This window comes from Panthera leo, chromosome B1 (assembly GCF_018350215.1).
Source record: "Panthera leo isolate Ple1 chromosome B1, P.leo_Ple1_pat1.1, whole genome shotgun sequence".
Classification (NCBI taxonomy): Eukaryota; Metazoa; Chordata; class Mammalia; order Carnivora; family Felidae; genus Panthera; species Panthera leo.
The window spans coordinates 46,737,261-46,757,940 of NC_056682.1; the positions used below are offsets into that span (position 1 = coordinate 46,737,261).

The 20,680-nt window shown below is 40.0% G+C and overlaps 1 protein-coding gene across 5 annotated transcripts in view; it reads right to left on the reverse strand.

Moving 5' to 3' along the window:
• Positions 1 to 20,680, reverse strand: part of UNC5D (unc-5 netrin receptor D) — a 547,712-nt gene that overhangs the window by 294,136 nt on the left and 232,896 nt on the right. For 3 of the 5 annotated variants that reach the window (XM_042934910.1, XM_042934909.1, XM_042934907.1), the window contains exon 1: positions 1,117 to 1,186. The exons of the other annotated variants lie outside the window; for them this stretch is intronic. In XM_042934910.1, coding sequence (XP_042790844.1) covers positions 1,117 to 1,132 — 16 coding nt within the window. In that variant the 5' untranslated portion in view covers positions 1,133 to 1,186. Of the gene's footprint in view, positions 1 to 1,116; positions 1,187 to 20,680 lie in introns of those variants that run through there. 5 annotated transcript variants of the gene reach the window in all.

Sequence of the window (20,680 nt, forward strand, 5' to 3'; positions counted from 1 at the left end):
AGACACTCAGACAAAGATTTCAAATGTCTCTTTGGGCCACACTCACAGTCAGCACCTGTACCTGGATGGAACCTGTAGCTCACTGTCCTCAACCCGGGCACTAGGTTATGTATTTAGGGGATGGATCCCATTAGACAGTGTCTGCTGGATGAATCACCACCGCAGAGGAATTTGAACCACATGTATGCATACAGGACTTAGAACGTGCTCCTCACCGAGCTCAGCAAATGGCTTTTCTATCTACTCATGCTAATTAGGAAATTACTGAAAATATTTCCCATATTTAAAACAGCAGCACTCCTCATTGATATGCCACTCCGTCCTTATAAGGCAACCCTGCTATGAATCAAAGCTGAATAATAATCCATCACTGTCAAAGGTAAATTACTGCCTAGAAAAAGCAGCAGAATGACATTTGAAGCATTGAGAAATAGTCAGCTGGTCCCCCGTGCGATCCCCAAGCTGCAGAAAGGCATGAGGGACAGCAGCAGCAGGAAGGACCAGAGCCAGGGGAGGCCATGAGCAACTCCTACCTGAGATATCAATGCCAACAGTGGAGACCATGGTGAGGAAACACCGTTTGGTCACCTCCCCTTGGCGTACCGTGGTTTTACACATGCTATTTCATTTGGTTCTTGGAACCGCTCTTAGATTCTGATGATCTCCACTTTATCATCAGAAGCCTCAGCCACCGCAGAAGTACAACTGTGTCAGGGTCTCACTGCTAGTAAAAGGGCGAACAAGGACAGGCAAGCAAAGTGTGGGTCTTCAACACCTTTGTCGTTTTTCACTGGCCCCACCACAGTGCTACTGAGGAGATCAGCGGTATTTTCATGGGGAGCACCACAAAGCAGCAGGGCAAGCAGGTTACCTTGCTGGATATTAATGTATCCAATTGCCTGGAATATCTGGAATATCCAATTGCCTAAATTTTTATGTGAATCTGACCGCATCACTCTATAATGGAGTAACAGTTACCTACCTTATGTTATGGAGATTAAATGAGAAGCTCTCCATATAAAGTCACCGTGTGTAGCACATACCTACGTATGATACACCAGAAGGCTTATTTCACTGAATTCCGAAAATAGTACTAAATTTAAGGAAAACATATACCAGCTATCTTGTCCATCTCTCAGGAAACTCATTTTGAAGGTATTCCGGAAACAAATATTGGTTCTGTCCTAGGGATACAGGGGCAATTATTACTGTTAAGTTCATAACCACCAAAATGAACATTAAGGCTGACAGTAAAATAGATGATAGGAGATTTTACCCATCACGGCATTACCTACCTTCCCACCTAGCCTGCTTTCTCTGCATTCACCTTCTCAGGTTGTTTTTGTTTTGTTTTGTTTTTTAACCTTAAATGTTTATTTTTGAGGGAGAAAGAGAGCATGCAAGCAAGCAGGGGAAGGGCAGAGACAAAGGGAGACTGAGGATCCAAAGCAGGCTCTGCATGAGAGCCTGACATGGGGCTTGAACTCATGAACCGTGAGATCATAACCTGAGCTGAAGTTGGATGCTTAACCAACTGAGCCACCCAGGGGCCCCAGGGTTTGTCTCTTCTCAATGTATTTCTCCGTCACAGAGGAGAGTGAACCAATGAAATTATTGAAATATTGTGTGGTGACTGAGAATGTTACTACCACAACACCCCTGCCTCAGTGAAAATAAAACAATTTAAAAGGGTAGGTTCTTAGGGCACCTGGGTGACTCAGTCAGTTAAATGTCCAACTTCAGCTCAGGTCATGATCTCATGGTTTGTGAGTTTGAGCCCCGAGCTGGGCTCTGTAATGACAGCTCAGAGCCTGGAGCCTGCTTTGGATTCTGTGTGTGTCTTTCTCTCTCTCTCCCTTTGCCCCTCCCCCATTCATGCTGGCTCTCTGTCTCATAAATAAACTTTAAAAAATTAAAAAATAGTAATAAAATACAACAAAAAGGGAGGCCCTTTATTTATACCAAATGTATGTATTAGCATTAAGATAGCGAGAACTGACATCAGAATGGCCGATTATAATCCAGGATCTGCTGGCTACATCAACACTGGGCAAACTATCCAACCTCTGTCAGCCTCACCTTCTCCACGAAGATGGTGATAATAATACCATTCCCAAAGGGTGGTTATAAAGGAGGCAAAGAACTTGGCATGGTGAAACACACATAGTATCTCGATACATTTTTGTTTTTGGAATGCTAGAACCCATATCAATTAAGTCAAGGAAAACCGTTACAAGTACTGGGATGATCCCTGTACAAATCATGCCATACTGGCACCACCTATCCACCAAGCAGACTGTGGCTGAACATGCAGCATGTGACATCTGCATAAGAAACTGTACTAGGGGGCACCTGGGTGGCTCCATCGGTTAAGCATCCGACTTCAGCTCCAGTCATGATCTCGCAGTTCGAGAATTTAAGCCCTGTGTCGGGTTCTGTGCTGAAAGCTCCAAGCCTGGAGTCTCCTTTGGATTCTGTGTAACCTCTCTCTCTGTCCCTCCCCTGCTCATGCTGTCTCCCTCTCTCTCAAACATCAATAAACTTTTAAAAATATTAAAAAAAAAAAAGAAACTGTACTAGGATTGCACCACAGAGCCCTGCTTTCTCATAGGGGCATACCATTAAATTCAGTCTCATCTCTGGCTCCAACCTACAGGTAAGAGCATAGAAAGACTACTTCAGTGGTAATGATTACCAATAAATATTTATTTATTGGGCACTAACAGTGCTCAGACACCAAGCTGGCTGCTTGGAAAAACAACAATGAACAAGACTGGCATGGTCCCTTATCTCATGAAATATATATTCTATCACGGGAGAAAGACCAAAACAAAAGTAGATAAAAAATTAATTAGTTTGTGATGTATTACCTGAAGGAAACAAACAAGATAGAGGCGAACAGGGTCAAAAGTATTGGAAAGACCTATTTTAAATAGGCTGATCAGAACCACCTCTCTGAAATGGTGGCCTCTATCTGAGACCTGCAAAATAGTGCAGAGGGAAACTGTTATGCACAGTTAGGGAAGGATATTCAAAGCAGAGAAAAGACCACTCTGGTCCTGAGGCAGGACAGAGATCAGTGTGTTCCAGGCACTGGACAACCAAAGTGAGAAGGAAGAAGAAAGACCTAAGAAGAGCCACAGGGCATGAGGGGAGCCCTTGGAGGCCCCTGAAGAATGTGGTATTAATTTCACTGCAAAGTCAGCAGGAAGCCACCAGAAAGTCTAAGCAGGGGAGCGGTGCCTCCCAAGTTACTTCTAAGAAGATCACTCTTCCAGATGAAGAATGGCCTTCAATGTGCCAGAATGAGTGCTGGGAGACCAGTCCGGAGGCTGTTTCAGTGACACGAGCCATGAAATGGTGCCCAACGCAAGAAACTGGTAGTGAGGATGGAGAAAATGATGGGAATAGAAATAGATGTTGATGCATAAGTGATAAAACTTTCTGATAAAACAAAAAACCACACCTTTCTGATGACAGACTGAGGGAGAGTTAGGAAAAGAGGACTGACCAGAGATTCTGGCTTAAAGAGTATGCTGGATGGCCCAGGGGAAGCCTAGACAATGAGCAGAAGCCACACCAAACTTTGGCTCTTTGGGAAGGTTCACACGAAATTGGAGTAGAAAGGTTCTGTGGGGGTTTCCAGAGATATCCTTTTTTTTTTTCTTCTCTTTCCTCCCCCCCCCCCCAGCAGGTTTTTGACAAGGAACTTGACATTGATGTCTTGGTGATTAAATATAAATATGCGTAATTTATTACAGGCAAAGATAAAGGAACTCAGCTTTCCCTTAAGGGTCATTATCTAGATATGATTATATTGTGAACTGAAGCCAGGTCTCTAGAGGCAGCCGATCGATTGGCCAGTGTTCACAAAACCCTCCCACTCTCCCCACATTTGGATGCAGCACAAATAACCAGTCTGAATCTCTACTCGCAGCAACCCTGTGTTCACTACACTTTGAGCCTCAGATGTCAGAAAAACAGTCTGACTGCCTAAAGAAGAAAATAATTAAAATGTTTGTTTCTGTTCCTATGTCTCATCCTACACTAATTGATTAATTCAACCATGGCTCCTATGAGTGGTGTTTTTGAATCAGTATCTTCTAGGATCTTCTAGGTTGGGGGGGGGGGGTGGGTAAAGAAAAACCCTTAGTTTTGTGTCTTAACAACTGTCTCTTATAATAATGGAGAAAAATAAATTCTTGGATCACTCTGAGAGGGAGTTCAACACTGGAGGAAGAATCATATTGCTACAAAGACATAAATCAAATTAAAATGCTCCAGTTCTTCGATAAGTTTCCACCTCTCCAGCCAAATTCTGCTCCATGTAAACCACCCTTATGAGTGACCCAACTCAATCTGTGCTTCAGGGAGACTAGTCTGGTGGCAGTACCAAATGTGACCAACCTACCTCTCACACACGTCCCATTGGTAACTGATGATGAATACCAATTACGTATCTTGAATCATCTATGGCCAGTAAACTTAGCAGATACATAAATTCATCCAACCTGGCCACTGTGGGGGAAGAAGAATAACTTGCTCTACTGTTTCAAGTTCTTGACTAAGACACCCTTGTAATAAAAAGATTAACAGGAGAAAAAAAAAACAAACAAACACAAGTTTAACAACGTGTAGAGCTCCTATACACATGGGAGAGACTCAGGAAAACTGAGCAACTCTCCAAAATGGCCCAAGCTACGCCCATAAACAACATCTTTAGCTAAAGACAAAAAGATATTGGAAGTAGGGGGGGGATGACACAGTTATGGGAGGTTACCAGGAAAAACACACTGAACAGGAGTAAGGTTGTTATACAGATTTATGTTATTGTCTTCTACATAGATCAGAGTTTATAGAGATTTAAGTCATCCTTCCCTTCCTGGTACAGAGAAGGAAACACCCTCACAAATGGAGATTTCCCTTTTAAGCATAAATGTCTCTTACAAAAAGGTAACTTTTCCATTTTCTGAGCTGTTTGTTAAAAAAATGATCAGCCTTGGGGCGCCTGGGTGGCTCAGTCGGTTGGGCGGCTGACTTCGGCTCAGGTCATGATCTTGCGGTCCGTGAGTTCTAGCCCCGCGTCGGGCTCTGTGCTGACAGCTCAGAGCCTGGAGCCTGCTTCATATTCTGTGTCTCCCTCTCTCTGACCTTCCCCTGTTCATGCTCTGTCTCTCCCTGTCTCAAAAATAAATAAACATTAAAAAAAAATTAAAAAAAAAACGATCAGCCTAAAAGAATCTTATGCCAAAGAGGCATATTTTTGGGTGACAAATTCTGTTCCCATTCATCACCATCAGTAGACAACTCTAACAGTTGGTGTTGAGAAGTCATTCTGAATTAGCAAGAAGGAATCTTCTCTAACTTACATAGCTCATGATTAGAGAAATATGTATCACCTTGTGCTGCCAACAGTTGGATCTAAAATGTGGAGGCCTGTCCACCAAGATCTAAAACTCCTGCTGAGAAGTCTCGCTCCTATTTCATGTGGGACTGAACAGCACACCTGAAACTAAAGAATCTCTTCACGAAACTAAAACTGGAAGGATCTCTTCTTTTTTAAATTTTTAAAAAATATTTTACTTATTTTTGATGGAGAGAGAGAGCATAAGTGGAGGAGGGGCAGAGAGAGAAGCAGACACAGAATTCGAAGCAGGCTCCAGGTTTCGAGCTGCCAGCACAGAGCCCGACATGGGGCTCGAACTCACAAATTGCGAGATCATGACCTGAGCTGAAGTCGGACGCTCAACCGACTGAGCCACCCAGGCGCCCCTGGAAGGATCTCTTTAATGACAATTGTAGTTACTTTGCAAACTATATCCATTTTTAGATTTAACATCTATATTTGTAGTCTCTCCTAAGTTTCAGAACGTTAGTACTTGTGTTTCTTTATTCATTTGACATACCAAATCTGTACAAGGTAAGTACCATTAAATACAAGACACCAGGCTCAAAATAGAGTCACTAAGCTAAGCACCAAGCCACGAAACTGAGACTTAGTTTTGGTTCTCCCAGAAATGGCATTTTAAACCAGTCAATCAAGAACCACCTATTCAGGGATGCCTGGGCAGCTCAGTTCGTTAAGCATATGACTCTTGACCTCAAGGGTCTTTAGTTCAAGCCCCCGTGGGCCCTGTGCTGGGTGTGGAGCCTCCTTAAAAATAAATGAATGAATGAATGAATGAATGAATGAATAAATAAATAAATAAATAAATAAATAAATAAATAAATAGCACCTAACCAGCATGAGTTAGGTAATCTCTCTGATAGATCCCTATTATCCCCTAAGGGAATGTGACCTTGAAATAGCCAACCAGCTTTTTTGTCTAGTGTAATTTCTTTGTTCATACTCCCTTCTGCCTACTAACTCACACCTTTCATTTTGTACAGCTTCTTAGAGCTCCTTTCTATCTGCTAGATTGGATGCTGCCTGATTCATAAATCTTTGAATAAAGCCAATAAGATCTTTAAAATTTACTCAAATAAATTTTTTAACAGTATTCAAACAGATACTGGTGAATTAATGAATTATTTCTCAATTAGACAACTGTTTTCAATGCTCAAGTCTATATTTTAAGAGGATTTTTACTACATTCATAATGGGCTGACCAAGAATGGCAAGGAACTAGAAAGTTTGTTATATTAGCAACATAAAAGTCAGAAGTTGCATCCAAGAATGGGATCCATGATACAGTAGTATTCTGCATGGACTTGAAAATTATATTTCAGAGAAATGAGACTTATTCTGGTATTTCAAAAGGAAAAATTAAGAAAAATCTGTGGATAGAATGTTTAACACAAGTTTGGGAAGAACATACTCAAAATCTAAGTGATCTAAGACTTAAACATCTCCCTTGGGGAGAAGTGAAGATCACACAGTCAGATGTACCCAAACCACCACTTATGACCACGGCCATGTTGAATTCCACAGAAGAGATGCCTTGTTCTAGTGTAATGTCTCTTCCTCAAAAAATGCCATGATTTGGTGACTTCCAATCTGTAGATTAAAAGGTGAATTTTGGCTTGTTTTAGATAGAAAATGATACTCATAAAGCATGTTCTAACATCTTAATTTGGTATACAGTAGGATATATTTGACAGGATACAGACAGAAGCATGTCATTAGGTTTGAGGTCATAAGTATTTTAATTAGGAAAAAATGAGGATAAATGGGGGATAAAAAGGTATCTGAGGGACAAAGGAGGAATCCAATCCACATATTATTGTGATTAACTGGATGTGGAGGTGAAGGCATTAAAAGGGTACAGGATGGTGAGTTCTAGGCACAAATGAGTAAAGGAATATTGGTAATATTGATACAGTTATCTTTTAATTTAGGGAAGAACTAGCACTGGAGGAACAACTCAAATTTGGAGGAACAACTCAAATTTGTGTTTCAAATCAAAAGTTTAGAGTGAAATATTATATATATGGAAACATCCATCATAAGGTCAGACATTGGTCTCAAATTCAAAGAGGAGCTTAAGACTCAGAAGCATTCTAGCTGTTACTGAAGGAGGAATGGAGAGTGAGGAGGAGAAAGAGAAGGGGGAAGTTGTGGGGGGATGGGGGGAGTTCTAGCAACCATGTTGGAGTACAGGCTTAGGAGATAGAGAGAAATGGTCTCCAATTTCGGCACTTATCATGCCAAATCTGTCAATAATAGCTAGCATTTACTGTGTGGTTAGTCTATGCCACACACTGCATAAAGTGCTTAGTGAGCAGTACAAAAACGTCAGTATAAAATGACGTTACAAAAAAGTAAAACCATCTTGATTGTCCATCAGTAGAGGAAAAACTAAAAGTCATGATAAATTAATAACAAAGAATATTGTGTAGATCTTAAAAAGAACGATGACACCTGTATCTGTAGGCCTGGAGAGATACTCACTATTCAGTCTAGCTACAGAGAAATGTGTTAAGATCCTAAAAGGACACACATTATGTATACTCTGGGGGTATTTCTATCACATTTCAAATCTAGTTTTTGAGAAAATTCTTTTGATGTGCTCTTTAATATATAACAAACACCACACACAAAGGTGCAGTGGACTAACCATCAGGTTGTTCACATTGGTTACCTAGAAAATTCATGGGTTGGGATGGGATATTTAAAACCAAACCAAACAAAAAAAGACAAAAACCAAAACCCAAATGAGCATAAAGCATCCAGCATCTTATAAAGCTAAGTGAAAAATTTTAAATATCAAATTCTACCCATATTCGCATAACATCCAAACATCACATATGCCTATGGACCATAATTAGAAAGTAACATTTTTTTAATGAAACCACTGACTTCAGGAGATCATGAGATTGTGAGCAGTTTGAGATTTACAAATCTGTTGTTTTAACCCTTTTTCAGTATTACACTTTGTATAAGGATAACCCTTACACCTGAACCCAGTGGTGGACAAGAAAGTACTCTCAATGAAGAGTATTTATTCGTTGGGTATTTATGTTAGAGAAATATGTCATCAAATGATAGGTATGTGGGGGTTAGAGAGCCAATACAAATCCATTGTTTATGATGAGGTTTGGTTTTACTTATTGTGTGTGTGTGTGTGTGTGTGTGTGTGTGTGTGTGGTTGTTATCCACTCACTAATTGCACTGCTAAGAGCAAATACACACTGCCTCAGCACTGATAAGAACAGGAATGATATCACCTTTCTGCCTTCTGTGCTCTAATCCTCTGCCCGTTGGATGGGATGTGAGCACTTTATTCAATGTTAAAGGTCAAGTATTTCCTCTGGTAGGAAATGTTTGCTGGATAAAGTATGTGCACAGCTTTACATGCTAAAAAGCAAATAAAGTCAGTTGGCTTGACCAATGATTATTTCATCCACAGAATTAACGAAGAGTGTGTAGCACAGAGACCCTTTGCAAAAAGACCTATTACCTTCTCAGTTTCTCACTTAGTTCACCAATGACAGATGTTCAGATGCAACTCCACATCTCGACTTGGCATCTCTCCACTTAGGAGTCTTAACTGTCATTCATCTTCAACTACACACAATCCCTACCCTTTACTCATTCTAACCAAATTCTCTTCAACCTTAGTTAAGGGCAACTTTATCGTTCTAGGAAGCCAGATCAAGAAGACTGGAGTCATTGTTGACAGACTTTTCTCACATCCCAAATTCAACTTATCCAGAAATCCTGGTGGCTCTCCTTCCAGGATATATTCAAATTAGACCTGTTTGTTAATACAGCCACTGCTACTAGAATGATCAAAGCAAACACAATATCTTGCGGGTACAAATAATTTACTAGCCTCACAACTATTTTCTCCTTGGGCTCGTGATGGAAACCAGAGTGATGGCTTGGAAAGTCTAAGTCATATAATTTCATGCTTTGATCAGAACCCTCACATGACTCCTCATTCCCATATATTTTCCTTGTCAAATATATATGCATTCTTGTACAATCCCAGTGGCTTCTTCCACAGTAGAGGGTGTGCTTGGGCTTTTCCCTCTGCCTACAATGTTCTTATTTGATATTGTAGGGGCCTGAGGTAAGCATATTGATTTTTTTTTAAATTAAAGTTACTTAAGAAACAACCAGTGGGAGAGGAACACTCTGAGACTCCTCTGTCTCCAGAAAGTTGGAAATAAAACTCCCATGTCAAAAGTACCCTCCCTAAACCAGAAAATAGAGACATCCTTATGGTCAGAAATAGAGAATTCAGGTCCAAAGAAGCCAATATAAATACTGCTACTTTTCCTTACTATTTGAAGCTCCTAAACATAAGATTTCTTTGTTCCATCAATTCCTTACAGATTTATGTTTCTTTAAGATGTGTTAAAGGTGCATGCCTTGGCCATCTCTTTGGGTTCCAACTCTATTACTGGGCCTCCGTATGTGTGAAGTGTTTGGTTCCCCCCTCCCCCATTAATTTGTTTCAAGTAAATATAATTCTTAGACCAGTTAGAAGAAACTTGAAGGATAGAGTAAAATTTTCCTAACAACATCTACATTTTTTATTGAGAGAGACAGAGAGAGAGAGAGAGAGAGAGAGAGAGAGAGAGAACGCGCACACAGTGGGGAAGAGGCAGAGAGAGAGGGAAACATAAGAATCTGAAGCAGGCTCCAGGCCATGAACTGTCAGCACAGAGCCCTACACAGGGCTTGAACCCACAGACTGCGAGATCATGACCTGAGCCGAAGTCGGATGCTCAACTGAGTCAGCCAGGCACCCCAATGATGTCTGCAACTTCCCTTTTTTTAATTTCAAAGGCTATCTTTTCAATAAGGACCATGCTAACTACTCCTGATAAGTGGCAACCTTTCCCAACTTCCTTTATCTTATTCTGTTTTTCTCTCACAGCTCCTACCACCTACTAGTCTTCTATAGAATTCACTTAGTTATAAGGCTTATTATATATTTCTTGTTCCACTCCTGCCAGAATGTAAGCCCTGGAACAGAGATCTGTGTCTTCTAATTACTGATGTATCCCAACAAGCTAGAATAGACCCTTACATACAGTAGGCCCTCAATAATATTTATTTTTGTTTTACCATACCAACCAGAATTGAACAATGACAAATACTTTGTCTTCATCTTTCTCTACTAAGGAATCTCTTTAAGATACTTCAGGAACTCCAAAGAAAAAAAAAAGATCAGATCCCTGTAATTCCTAAACAAAATAATTCTCAAAATATAGTGACTTCTTAATCTCATTGACAACTCTTCTGATAAAACAAAGCCTTTCTTCTAGATATTCTAAAATGCCTCAGGGCTGTTTTGTTTAGTTTCATTTTTTTTTAGCTTAGTGTTTTGTTTTGTTTTTTAATTTTAGTGTGTATTGCTACTTATGACTTTTGTTTCCCTATTCCTTGGAAGAATCATGTTGTAATAGTGCAATCACATACATTTAAGAACAAATACAGGAAAATATGCCATCAGTAAAGACTATGTGTTTAATATACTACATCTAAATCACTAATTTCTTACTGAAACACAACACAATAAATGGAAACTAAAATGATCTTGAATAGATTTCTAGCATTTCATTGCTAACTCAAAAAGATAGTAGTTATCAGGGGATCATCATTAGAACCACATGGTAGAGAGAGATAGGTCAGTAGTGTCACCCAAAGGACACAGCGATGGATTCCCCAAATTTCAATCCACATATTGTTAATGGATGGCTCCGCAGTCCTAGGATTGACACTTTTGCCCCTGGAATCAGATACTTAGAGAACAGCAATTACTGATTTTTTTAATTTTTTTAAACGTTTATTTATTTTTGAGACAGAGAGAGACAGAGCATGAATGGGAGAGGGGCAGAGAGAGAGGGAGACACAGAATCGGAAGCAGGCTCCAGGCTCTGAGCCATCAACCCAGAGCCTGACGTGGGGCTCGAACTCACAGACCGCGAGATTGTGACCTGAGCTGAAGTCGGACACTTAACCGACTGAGCCACCCAGGCGCCCCAGCAATTACTGATTTTAATTTCTTTGCACTTCCTTTCTGATAAAGGTAATTCTTTACCTTCATAAAGAATCAAAGGCCTCTCAAAGGTTAACAAATAATTTATTCAAAATTCCAGGTGACTTTCTGCCCCATGTGAAGCACAGTAGACTTAGTACTTCTGCGTGTGTCCACACCATCAAAAGGCAGGAATAAATGTTCTTCAAAGCCCCTCAAAGCAAACAGTATGATGAGACACAAAAATGAAGCAATCCAGGACTGAAGATGTTTCTATAAACTACCTTCCTATTTCTGAGCTCCAAAGACAAATGACATTTCTTTAAGTCTCTTTAGTCTAAAAAGACATCATGCTCTCCAAAGAGTTGTCCTTTATTTCGCCCAGAAAATTTTCTAAAACCTTCTTCTATAATGACTAGTTTGAAATGTAATTTAAATAAACTCAATAGCTAAGAGTGAGGAACTGCAGTGTAATTCAACCAATCGAGCCTTAAATCCCTAACGATCTAATTAAAAGCAGGTTAAAGAATGTTGTACTTGACTTTTTGCTTCCTCGGATACCTCACACTTGATCAAAAAGCATAGAATGTTTAATGTTATTAACACATTTCAATACCATCAGCTTCAGATCTGAGATTCAAAAACATTTAAAATAAAACCGAAATTAAGGATCGGAACTCAGTGTTGATTTCTCCTTCCAGAGATGGATATATACCTGTAGGTAAAACATGGTCTTCTGCTTGAAATTTGGTTCCTTTATGAACAACTAACTTTTGTACCAAGCCTGCGGGTTGGTGGAACACAGGGTTTTGAAATATGAATCTTAGAAGAAATCGCAAAAGCCAAGTCCGCTTACATGTCTTTATCATAATATTAGAGTATAAGGTTACAGCCTTTTGATAACAAGTTGCTTACTTCCATAAGAGCTACTGAAGGATAAAGAGCTGTTGTATGGCGTGCTTCTAACCTATGGACTGTTGAAGTCCACTTCCAAGTCATTTTGGTCACCAGTTTGAAAGAACCAAAGTCAGTATGGTAACATTTAAGCTAAGGTCACTGTGTTAACTATCTCAAGGGAGCTCACATAGGTTTGTCACATAATGAAATAAGCAAAATAAAAAGTCAAAAAACTTTTTTGAAGTAGCCAACCCATCTGTATTTGATTAGTCTGGATTTTTATCTTCTTTCACGATAGCTTCTGAATACCTAAGATGTGTCAATATCTAAGGGCAATGGAAAGGAAGAGCACTGGTAAGAGCAAGATTATATCTGCGTGCAGTTTCTTAAAATGAAATAATCTATTGATTAATAGAAGGCCTTTTATCCATCTTCATTCGTGATGACAGTTCCCTAGCATGGAATTAAAAATTCTTTATGAATATTTACTTGCATGTACCGATGATCATGTTCAAAGAGTATCTTCCAACTTAAGTCACTGGTTTTGATAATGAAAATAGAAATAGAAACTCAATTGAAGTGGTTCATTACTTTTGTCTGTGTGATTACTTGCAAGCATTCAAGACATGGAAGGATTTTTGTAATTTTTTGTAAGTTGTACTGTGTATCCAGATGCAACCACTGAGTGTTGATTAATGAGTATTTGGTAGAATGCGCAGAATAATAACTAGAACGTGCAGAATAATAACGCAGCATTAAGTTTCTTGTACAGGAGACTCTGAATGTAGCTAGTTTTTAGTTTTTACTATTGTTCTTCTTTCAGTGTTGCTTAATAGCCACACATGATTGTCTTGGGTTGGGTGTCAGAATAGTCTGTGCTCGGTTCAAATTTTCTCCATACGCACAAATTCAAGAAATTTTTTTCTGGTACAAAAAACCATCATTAGCAGTGGCGTCTTTTAACAATGAGCATCATAAAAATCCTCTGTGAAGAGAAAAGAAGCTGATTTTCAATGATGTGATACAGACTCATGCAGGTAAATACCCAAATGATATGCAATGGATGAGAAAGAAACAAAAAACAAAACAAAACAAGGAAAGGTAAAATACAATCATGAGTCTTGGGCTTGTGGAAGCAATATGTACAGTAGGAATAATTATTATAAAAAATGAAAATGAATTCTTAAACTAATCAAAGAGAGAGAAAGAAAAGGACTATGTTCTAAGTTTTGAATGCATTAAAACTAAACCCTGGAATAACTTCAAAATTAAGTGAAATGAATCTCAAAAGCAGGCAAATGTCTTTTACAGTACAAAGGAAATTACCTTAGAAGATTAGACGGAGGGTCTTTTCAAGTGCAACACATCAGATAAACCAGAAGGACCCACAAGGGGGCTAGCTGCCTGATAAATGAAATGGCTGTTGCTCAACATTCAAACGCGTGCCCTGCTATAATGATAACAAAAGGAATGAGATGCAGACATTGAAGAGAAGGGCCTAATTCCAGGAGCAAGGGAAGAGGTGGGGGGAAAAAGAGGGAGAGAGAGAACAGAATGGAAATAAGTATTAATGCCAGAATGGGTGATCAAAGCATCGCAACTCAACCTCCAGACCCTGGGCCATGAAGCTTGAAAGAAATACTAAGACACATATGCATAATCCTTGGTTTCTTTTTCCAGCCTGAGTTTGCAGGAGAAAAACAAACAGGAAGGCTGTAGAGAGAGGCCATCTTATTTTCTGCAGAGGTCTGTACTGCACTTGAGGATAATCTAGGACAAATGGCCTTGTAGAAGTCAGGGCAGGAAACAACAGAGAAGGGAAACCTGGCTTGGAAATAAACTTCAGGAAGCTATTTGTCAGTGGTGGTATTGAGGACAGGCATTTACTGCTCTGAGCCTGTATCGTGAGGGCCAAGTCAAGGCCAGGGAGCGTTCATGTTGTCTGTCACAGAAGATGTCCCTTTCTCCTTATCAGTCTTCATACACAACACCCAAACTGCACTCCTGGGAAAATGCAGATATGAATAAAAGAATTCAAATTGTAGAGCTGGGAGGAAACTTTGCAGGCATTTAGTAGCACACCTTTAGAGCTACATGAATAAAGCAATATCCAGAGAGGTGAAATGTCACAGCGGAGCCAGGCCTAGACCCCAGGCATCTGTTCCTCAAGGCTGATGTTCTGCTATTCCAGCATACTTTCAAGGGTCCATGACCCAACTCACTGGTTCCTAAAACAGGTGTCTGCAGCAGTGTCTTTAGGAGACTTATTAAAAAGTGATCCCGGGACACTGGTCCTAACCCAATATCAAGAGTTGACAATACACAGGGCCAAGCTACAAATAATTATTCCAACTCTCACACAGCAGCACTACCTGAAATCCAGTGCGAGAGACATTCATTGAGGTCTCTCTGTATGCAAGGTACTGCTCCATGATGGAAATCAATGATAACAAAACACTGCCCTCAAAGAGTGTTCATGGATATAGTCACTGAACTGCTTATTTCAGGGCAAGCACCCAATGGATGCTTTGTAGATCAAGTTGACAGGGAGGATGCTAGAACCTGCCAGTTGCTAATCAACAGATGCTCAAGAGTATGAAGAAATGACACCTCTCCAAAATGGTGTAGATGGCCGGCTCCTCACATATACCCAGAACACAAAAAGCATTAATGCACAAAAGGGCATTAATGGTCATGGTGTGTCAAGTGCATGTATCAATGCCACAATTTTTAAAAACTTCAGACCAAGAATTAGAATACAGACTAATTTGCCCCCACCTTCTTCAAATTTGCCTCCCTTCCCCCTTCTCCTCCCACATACCTGTTCACAGGGGTCAGACCTACGCTATGGTTGGTTGGGTCCCTTGGGGGCTCACTAGGAAGGGCTGCTCAGAGCTGGAGGCACAAGATAAGCTTGCAGTACTTTAGAAGGCTAAAGGTCCTACAGATCACATGCAAAAGAACAGCTTGCCCAAAGTTCATGTCCTGGGACAAAGCCAGCACAGGGAAGAAGGTGGCCAGTTTCTAAGTGGTTGTAGCTGCTTTTAAGTCACCTCTGGAGTCTGAATGTGACTGCTGTGTAGGCATATCTAGCAAACAAAGGCAGGGTGGAGAAAAACAGACTGGCAGCGATCCCAGACTCAGCTCTCTTTGCCTCACCATCACACTGGGGTGCTCTCATTTTGATGGTCACTGATACCATTAAGGATTTCTGAATTAAACTCCTTCTTGTTTAACATTTTTGTTAAAGTTTAAGAAAAATACAAGCAATGCAAAAGCAAAACCAAACAAGCAAAGAACATTCCCCTTACTCCCGGAATATTCTTTCCTATTCCCCCAAATGTTAAAAGTCCAGGTTAATCCTCCCAGAATCCTCTGGGAAGGACAGTGACCTCAGCTGCTGTTTCCTTCTCACAATTCAATCCCCTGTATTTAAGTGATTTACATAATGAAAGATCTCACCTACTGAGGCTCCGATTATCAGCCCCACCCACCTAAGGAGATCTTTATGATTCACTCCTCTGGTGGGCCTCCTTTCCACCACTATAAAGTGGTTCAGTTCACTAAAACCTTATATAAAACTTTATTAGGCAGGATAATTTAGCTTAGCTAGTGCAACAAGCAATGAAATCCCAGTGGCCTAATACAATAAAGGGTTATTCCTTGCTCACATAAAATCTGAAGCAGGTCAATGGGGGACCACCCCCCCATCCAAGACTCAGGGACCCTTAACCCTGCCATCTTGTGATGCCACCTTCATGTCTCAACACGTGGCCTTCAGGGTTGCTGAAGCAGCAAAAAGGAGAGACAAAGCATCATGCTGGCTTTCAACGACCTCTGCCCCAGAGTAACGCATCACATTTCTGTTCAGTGGCCAGAACTAGTCCCATGGCTTCAGTCTAGTTTCAGGAGACCAGCAAAAAAAAAAAAAAAAACAAAAACAAAAACAAAAAAACAAAAAAAGGAAGCTCATGAACTATTTAGTGAGTACAATCTCTGCTATGACAGCAATAATTATTATTCACATACAATATTAGCATATATGTCATATCTAGAAGGATCTTTTCCCCTATATTCCCATAGTGTCCACCTCTCAAAAGTTGTTTTTTCCTGGGTTTGAAAGCTGGGAAACATTGTCTTCTGGAGTTCTAACAAGGTAGACAAGTAGACTGAAAATGATTAAAAACAAACAAAACAAAACGTTGTCAAACAAAAATTCTTGTTTTGTTTTGGCATAGTAAGGATCAAAAAATAGACAAGGAGAGGAATGAACTGTGGGAAATCATCAGGAGAGGGGTGAATAAAATAAAGGGCAAAAATAAACCACAATTGGTTTTACCTCCTTGGTTTGCCTCTGAATGTAAACATCCTGTGGTACACATACACGTACATACACACACCACAAAATAACACCCTTGCATTGTCAGTTGTGTGGACATATGGCAAGTTCATGATTCACGTCCCCAAGCAAATGGAATCTAAGTAACATCATAGTGGTCTCTACCCATTACCATTCAATGCCCCTGGTTGACCACACTGATTTAAGAGGAAGAGATGTCCTTCACATCATTCTTAGAGCTGTAGGGGGCTCTTGAGTTTGTAAAGGGAATTCTTTCAACTTAAATAAAAAGTATTTTTAACAGGGATCTTTTAATTCAGTGTGAGCACCAATTCATATGCAAAGTTTGGGGGAGAAAAGTATCAGAGGGATGTGCTTATCATCCAAACATTCAACAAACACTGGATTCCTCCCATGTGTCTGGCACTAATCTGAAGCTTGAGGACACAGCAGTGAACAGAGCTTACAAAAAAATATGTGCCTTCATGGAACTCACCTTCTAGAATAACTGCATTTCCCAGTTTACAATGTATTTTTTTTTTCTAGTTGGTTGTTTTCTTCAGTCTTCCTTTTATTCCCCACCCCCCAAGATGAACTTGATTGGTCTATTTCCAGATACTACATCATCTCTCAGTTCTCCCATGTTGTCAACTGAGGTTGACACCTTCTTTGTAATAGAGGTCATCCGCTCACTCGTTTCTTGGAAGTTTTGTCACCTACTGTCAGGGCCATCGCGTTGAAAGAAACCTTACACTCTACAATTGACAACTCGAATATTATTTTCACATTCTATTTTGCCTGGTTCACTGCTCAGTCAGCCTATAGGACAGCAATTCTGGTTTGCCTCTCTGACGTGCTTTTGGTATTCCCACAGCTGAGCCATTAAACCCCCATGAAAAAGTCGGCTTCCAACATCCCACCATTATGTGAGGCTTTCCACCTCCCAAATCCTTGTTTTGTATCTCTCACACTTTCTCATTATTCCTCAAGTCAGGACAAGCCACATATCTTGGAAAAATCCAGTCCAAGAGGACATTTGGGTCCCATACTAATCTGGCCAACCAAATACTTCTTGGACTTTTAAGCAAGTCACTTTTCCTCTTTTGTACTTCAAGAAGATTCTTGGGTCAGAGTATCTGAGCAAAGATCATTTCTCCCCCCTTTTATTTACCAAGGGGCTTTATGGTGATAGTGACTATATGGCCTATTTTAATTTTTATTTTCCTGGAATGGTCTCTATTTCCCACATCCTTTCCTATAAGTATGCCATCATTCTTGTCAGACCGTATCTTAATTTCCATTAAAACACAAGGTTACAGTTCATCTGCTTGCTTACCAGGGCATTTCACATTCAGATCAAAAGCCTCACACTTTTCTCAAAGTTTTTCCAAATCGTCCTTGTTTTTTTGTTGTTGTTTTTTTTTTTAACTTCTACCCACTCAACCATCCATCTCAGCTTGAGACCACGTATCAACCTCCCGCTCATCCTGACAACCCACTCATGGCTCTAGAAATCATTCACCATCACCTGCTTTATGGGCAGCTCTCCTAGTCCACCGCTCACCAAAGCTTCTCTACCTCTTTTCATGTAGCTTTGAAACTACTACTGCTCACTCCTGCATGGGCAGCATTCCCCTGTCTATACCCCAAACCCCTACACATACATGCTCCTTCACCAGAAACTTTGTTCTGACCTATGGGCGAGGTAGGTGTTCTTTTGAGGAGATCTTATCTAACTATACAAATCTCAAGTTTCCTTTTGCTATTTTATAATGGATTCAATCCCTAGTTTCTGCCTCATGGAAAACTTCATTTAAACACTATGTATTTGAGGCCTGTCTTGTCTCTTTCCACTTTATTTTTTTCTGGTGGGGGTATAGTGGACATTGGTTTCAGGCATACAACATAGCGATTCCACAATGCTGTTATGCTAGGCTCACCATGAGTATGGCTACCATCTGTCTCCATACAGCACTATTACGATACCATTGACTATATTCCCTATGCTGTCCCCTTAATTTCCCATGACTTATCTGTTGCATAACTAGAAGCCAGTATCTTCCACTTCCCCTCACCCACTTTGCCCATTCCCCCATCCCCCTTCCCTCTGACAACCACCAGCTTTTTCTCTGTATTTATAGGTCTGATTCTGCTGTTTGTTTGCTTATTCATTTTATTCTTGTTGTCTTAATTCCTTAGACAGGGACTAAGAAAATTCAACAGCTTTACTTTGTCCAGTACTGAATCACAAAGCAAACAGTGAAGTATTTGCTTGCTTTGTTTTGTTTTAATTTATGTAGCCATTAACTGGTTGGCAGTAATCCACAATAAAGCATCAATATATCTCATGGTAATGGCAGCTTCCTCTTTTAATAACTCAATGGATCTTTAAATACTCACCAAACACCACATTCTACAATAGCCATCAGGCAAAAGATGTGCCTACCAGTATGTGCTTGCTTAATTCATTAAGTAAAATATATTAAAAAAAAAAAAAAAGTAGTTGTGGTCTATCGCATCATGAAAACATTACCAGATCTCAGAGTATCAATTAAGTCTTTGCTATGAAGAAGAACAAGGATATACAGCAACAAGAGAAAGATGTAATATGACAGAATATGCTAAAGCAATAGTTAGATGTTTTCACTACTTTTGGTATTAACTGCTTTAAAGTCCACTAGGGAACTTGAATTAACACAGGAAAAAATTCAGTGTTTTTCCCAGTATTTTATATGTTGGTTTGCAAGGTGTTGCAATTCACTGCAATTATGAGAGCCTTCAATGAATTTGTTCTTAGCTAGAACAGGATGAGTTTTATGCCATGCCTTTCAGCTGCAGGGTTGGGGAAGACATTCCACCATTCTCTATTCCTATGGAGTCTTTTTAATTTTTAAGATTTTAAGCAATCTCCATACCCAACATGGGGCTCGGATTTACAACCTCAAGATCAAGAGTCACATGCTCTACTGATGGAGCAAGCCCAGTGCCCCTATTTTTTTAAGTAATCTGTACACCCAAAGGGGGATCAGATACACAACCTAGAGGTCAAGAGTCTCATGCTCTAATGACAGAGATAGCCAGGCACCCGACTTGTGAAATCTTTTAATCAAACCTTCTACAGCATATATCCAATCAAGAGAGATTATTTACTTAAGGAATATCTTAGAGTGGTGATTCCCTGGATATTGGGGGTTTTAAATAAATGTTGAGGTGATCAAGGTGTTAGTGGGTAAACATTATCCGTCATCCCTAGATACAGAGCAAGGTCATCAAATAGTCCTCAGGCAATGGATCTGAACAAAAGGTAGCGGGTGGGCAGACAGCTTATGATCAAGGAATTAGCTGCAAGATACTAGAATCAGGAAATCTAGGTTCAAGTACTGGAATCTATAATAACATGTGATGTGAACTTAACACTACCCTTTAAAGCTCAGTTTTTGTAGTTACAAAACAGGAAGTCAACCTCAAAGGGTTGTTACAAAGCTTAAATAAGCTAATCTCTAGGAAAGCGTGTTTTAATATAGGTAATAAAAATTCAAAGCCTTGGTGGTGATGGGGGGTGGGTGGTAGGTTGTCACCCACTGATGCTAAGCTGTGCTCTACCAGTCAAGGCAAAGCAATCCTATGCTAATTCTCACACTGAGTGTGTATGTGTAGGTTCTCCTTTCTCAGTTACACCATCACCTCCTTAATGACAGAATGCACAATTGATTTTCCACAAACCAACAAATCTCCAGGACCAGAAGATGCTCAACACGTTTGTTGTGTTAATGAATAAATTACATAGAATTGTATCATGTTATGCTATGGCCACAAGAGCTTTCTCAAAGAGGAGAGTCTTTCCGTACAATCCCCCACACCATCCTGGGGTGTTTCCAAACCAATTTTGAGCAGAGCTACATCAATACAGGTCTCAGTTAATTGCAAGTATTTACGCATGATTGTCTCCTCAATTACTAGTCGTATCTACTTTTTAATCCTTAGCTCCTGGCTGAATACTTGTTCATGATTC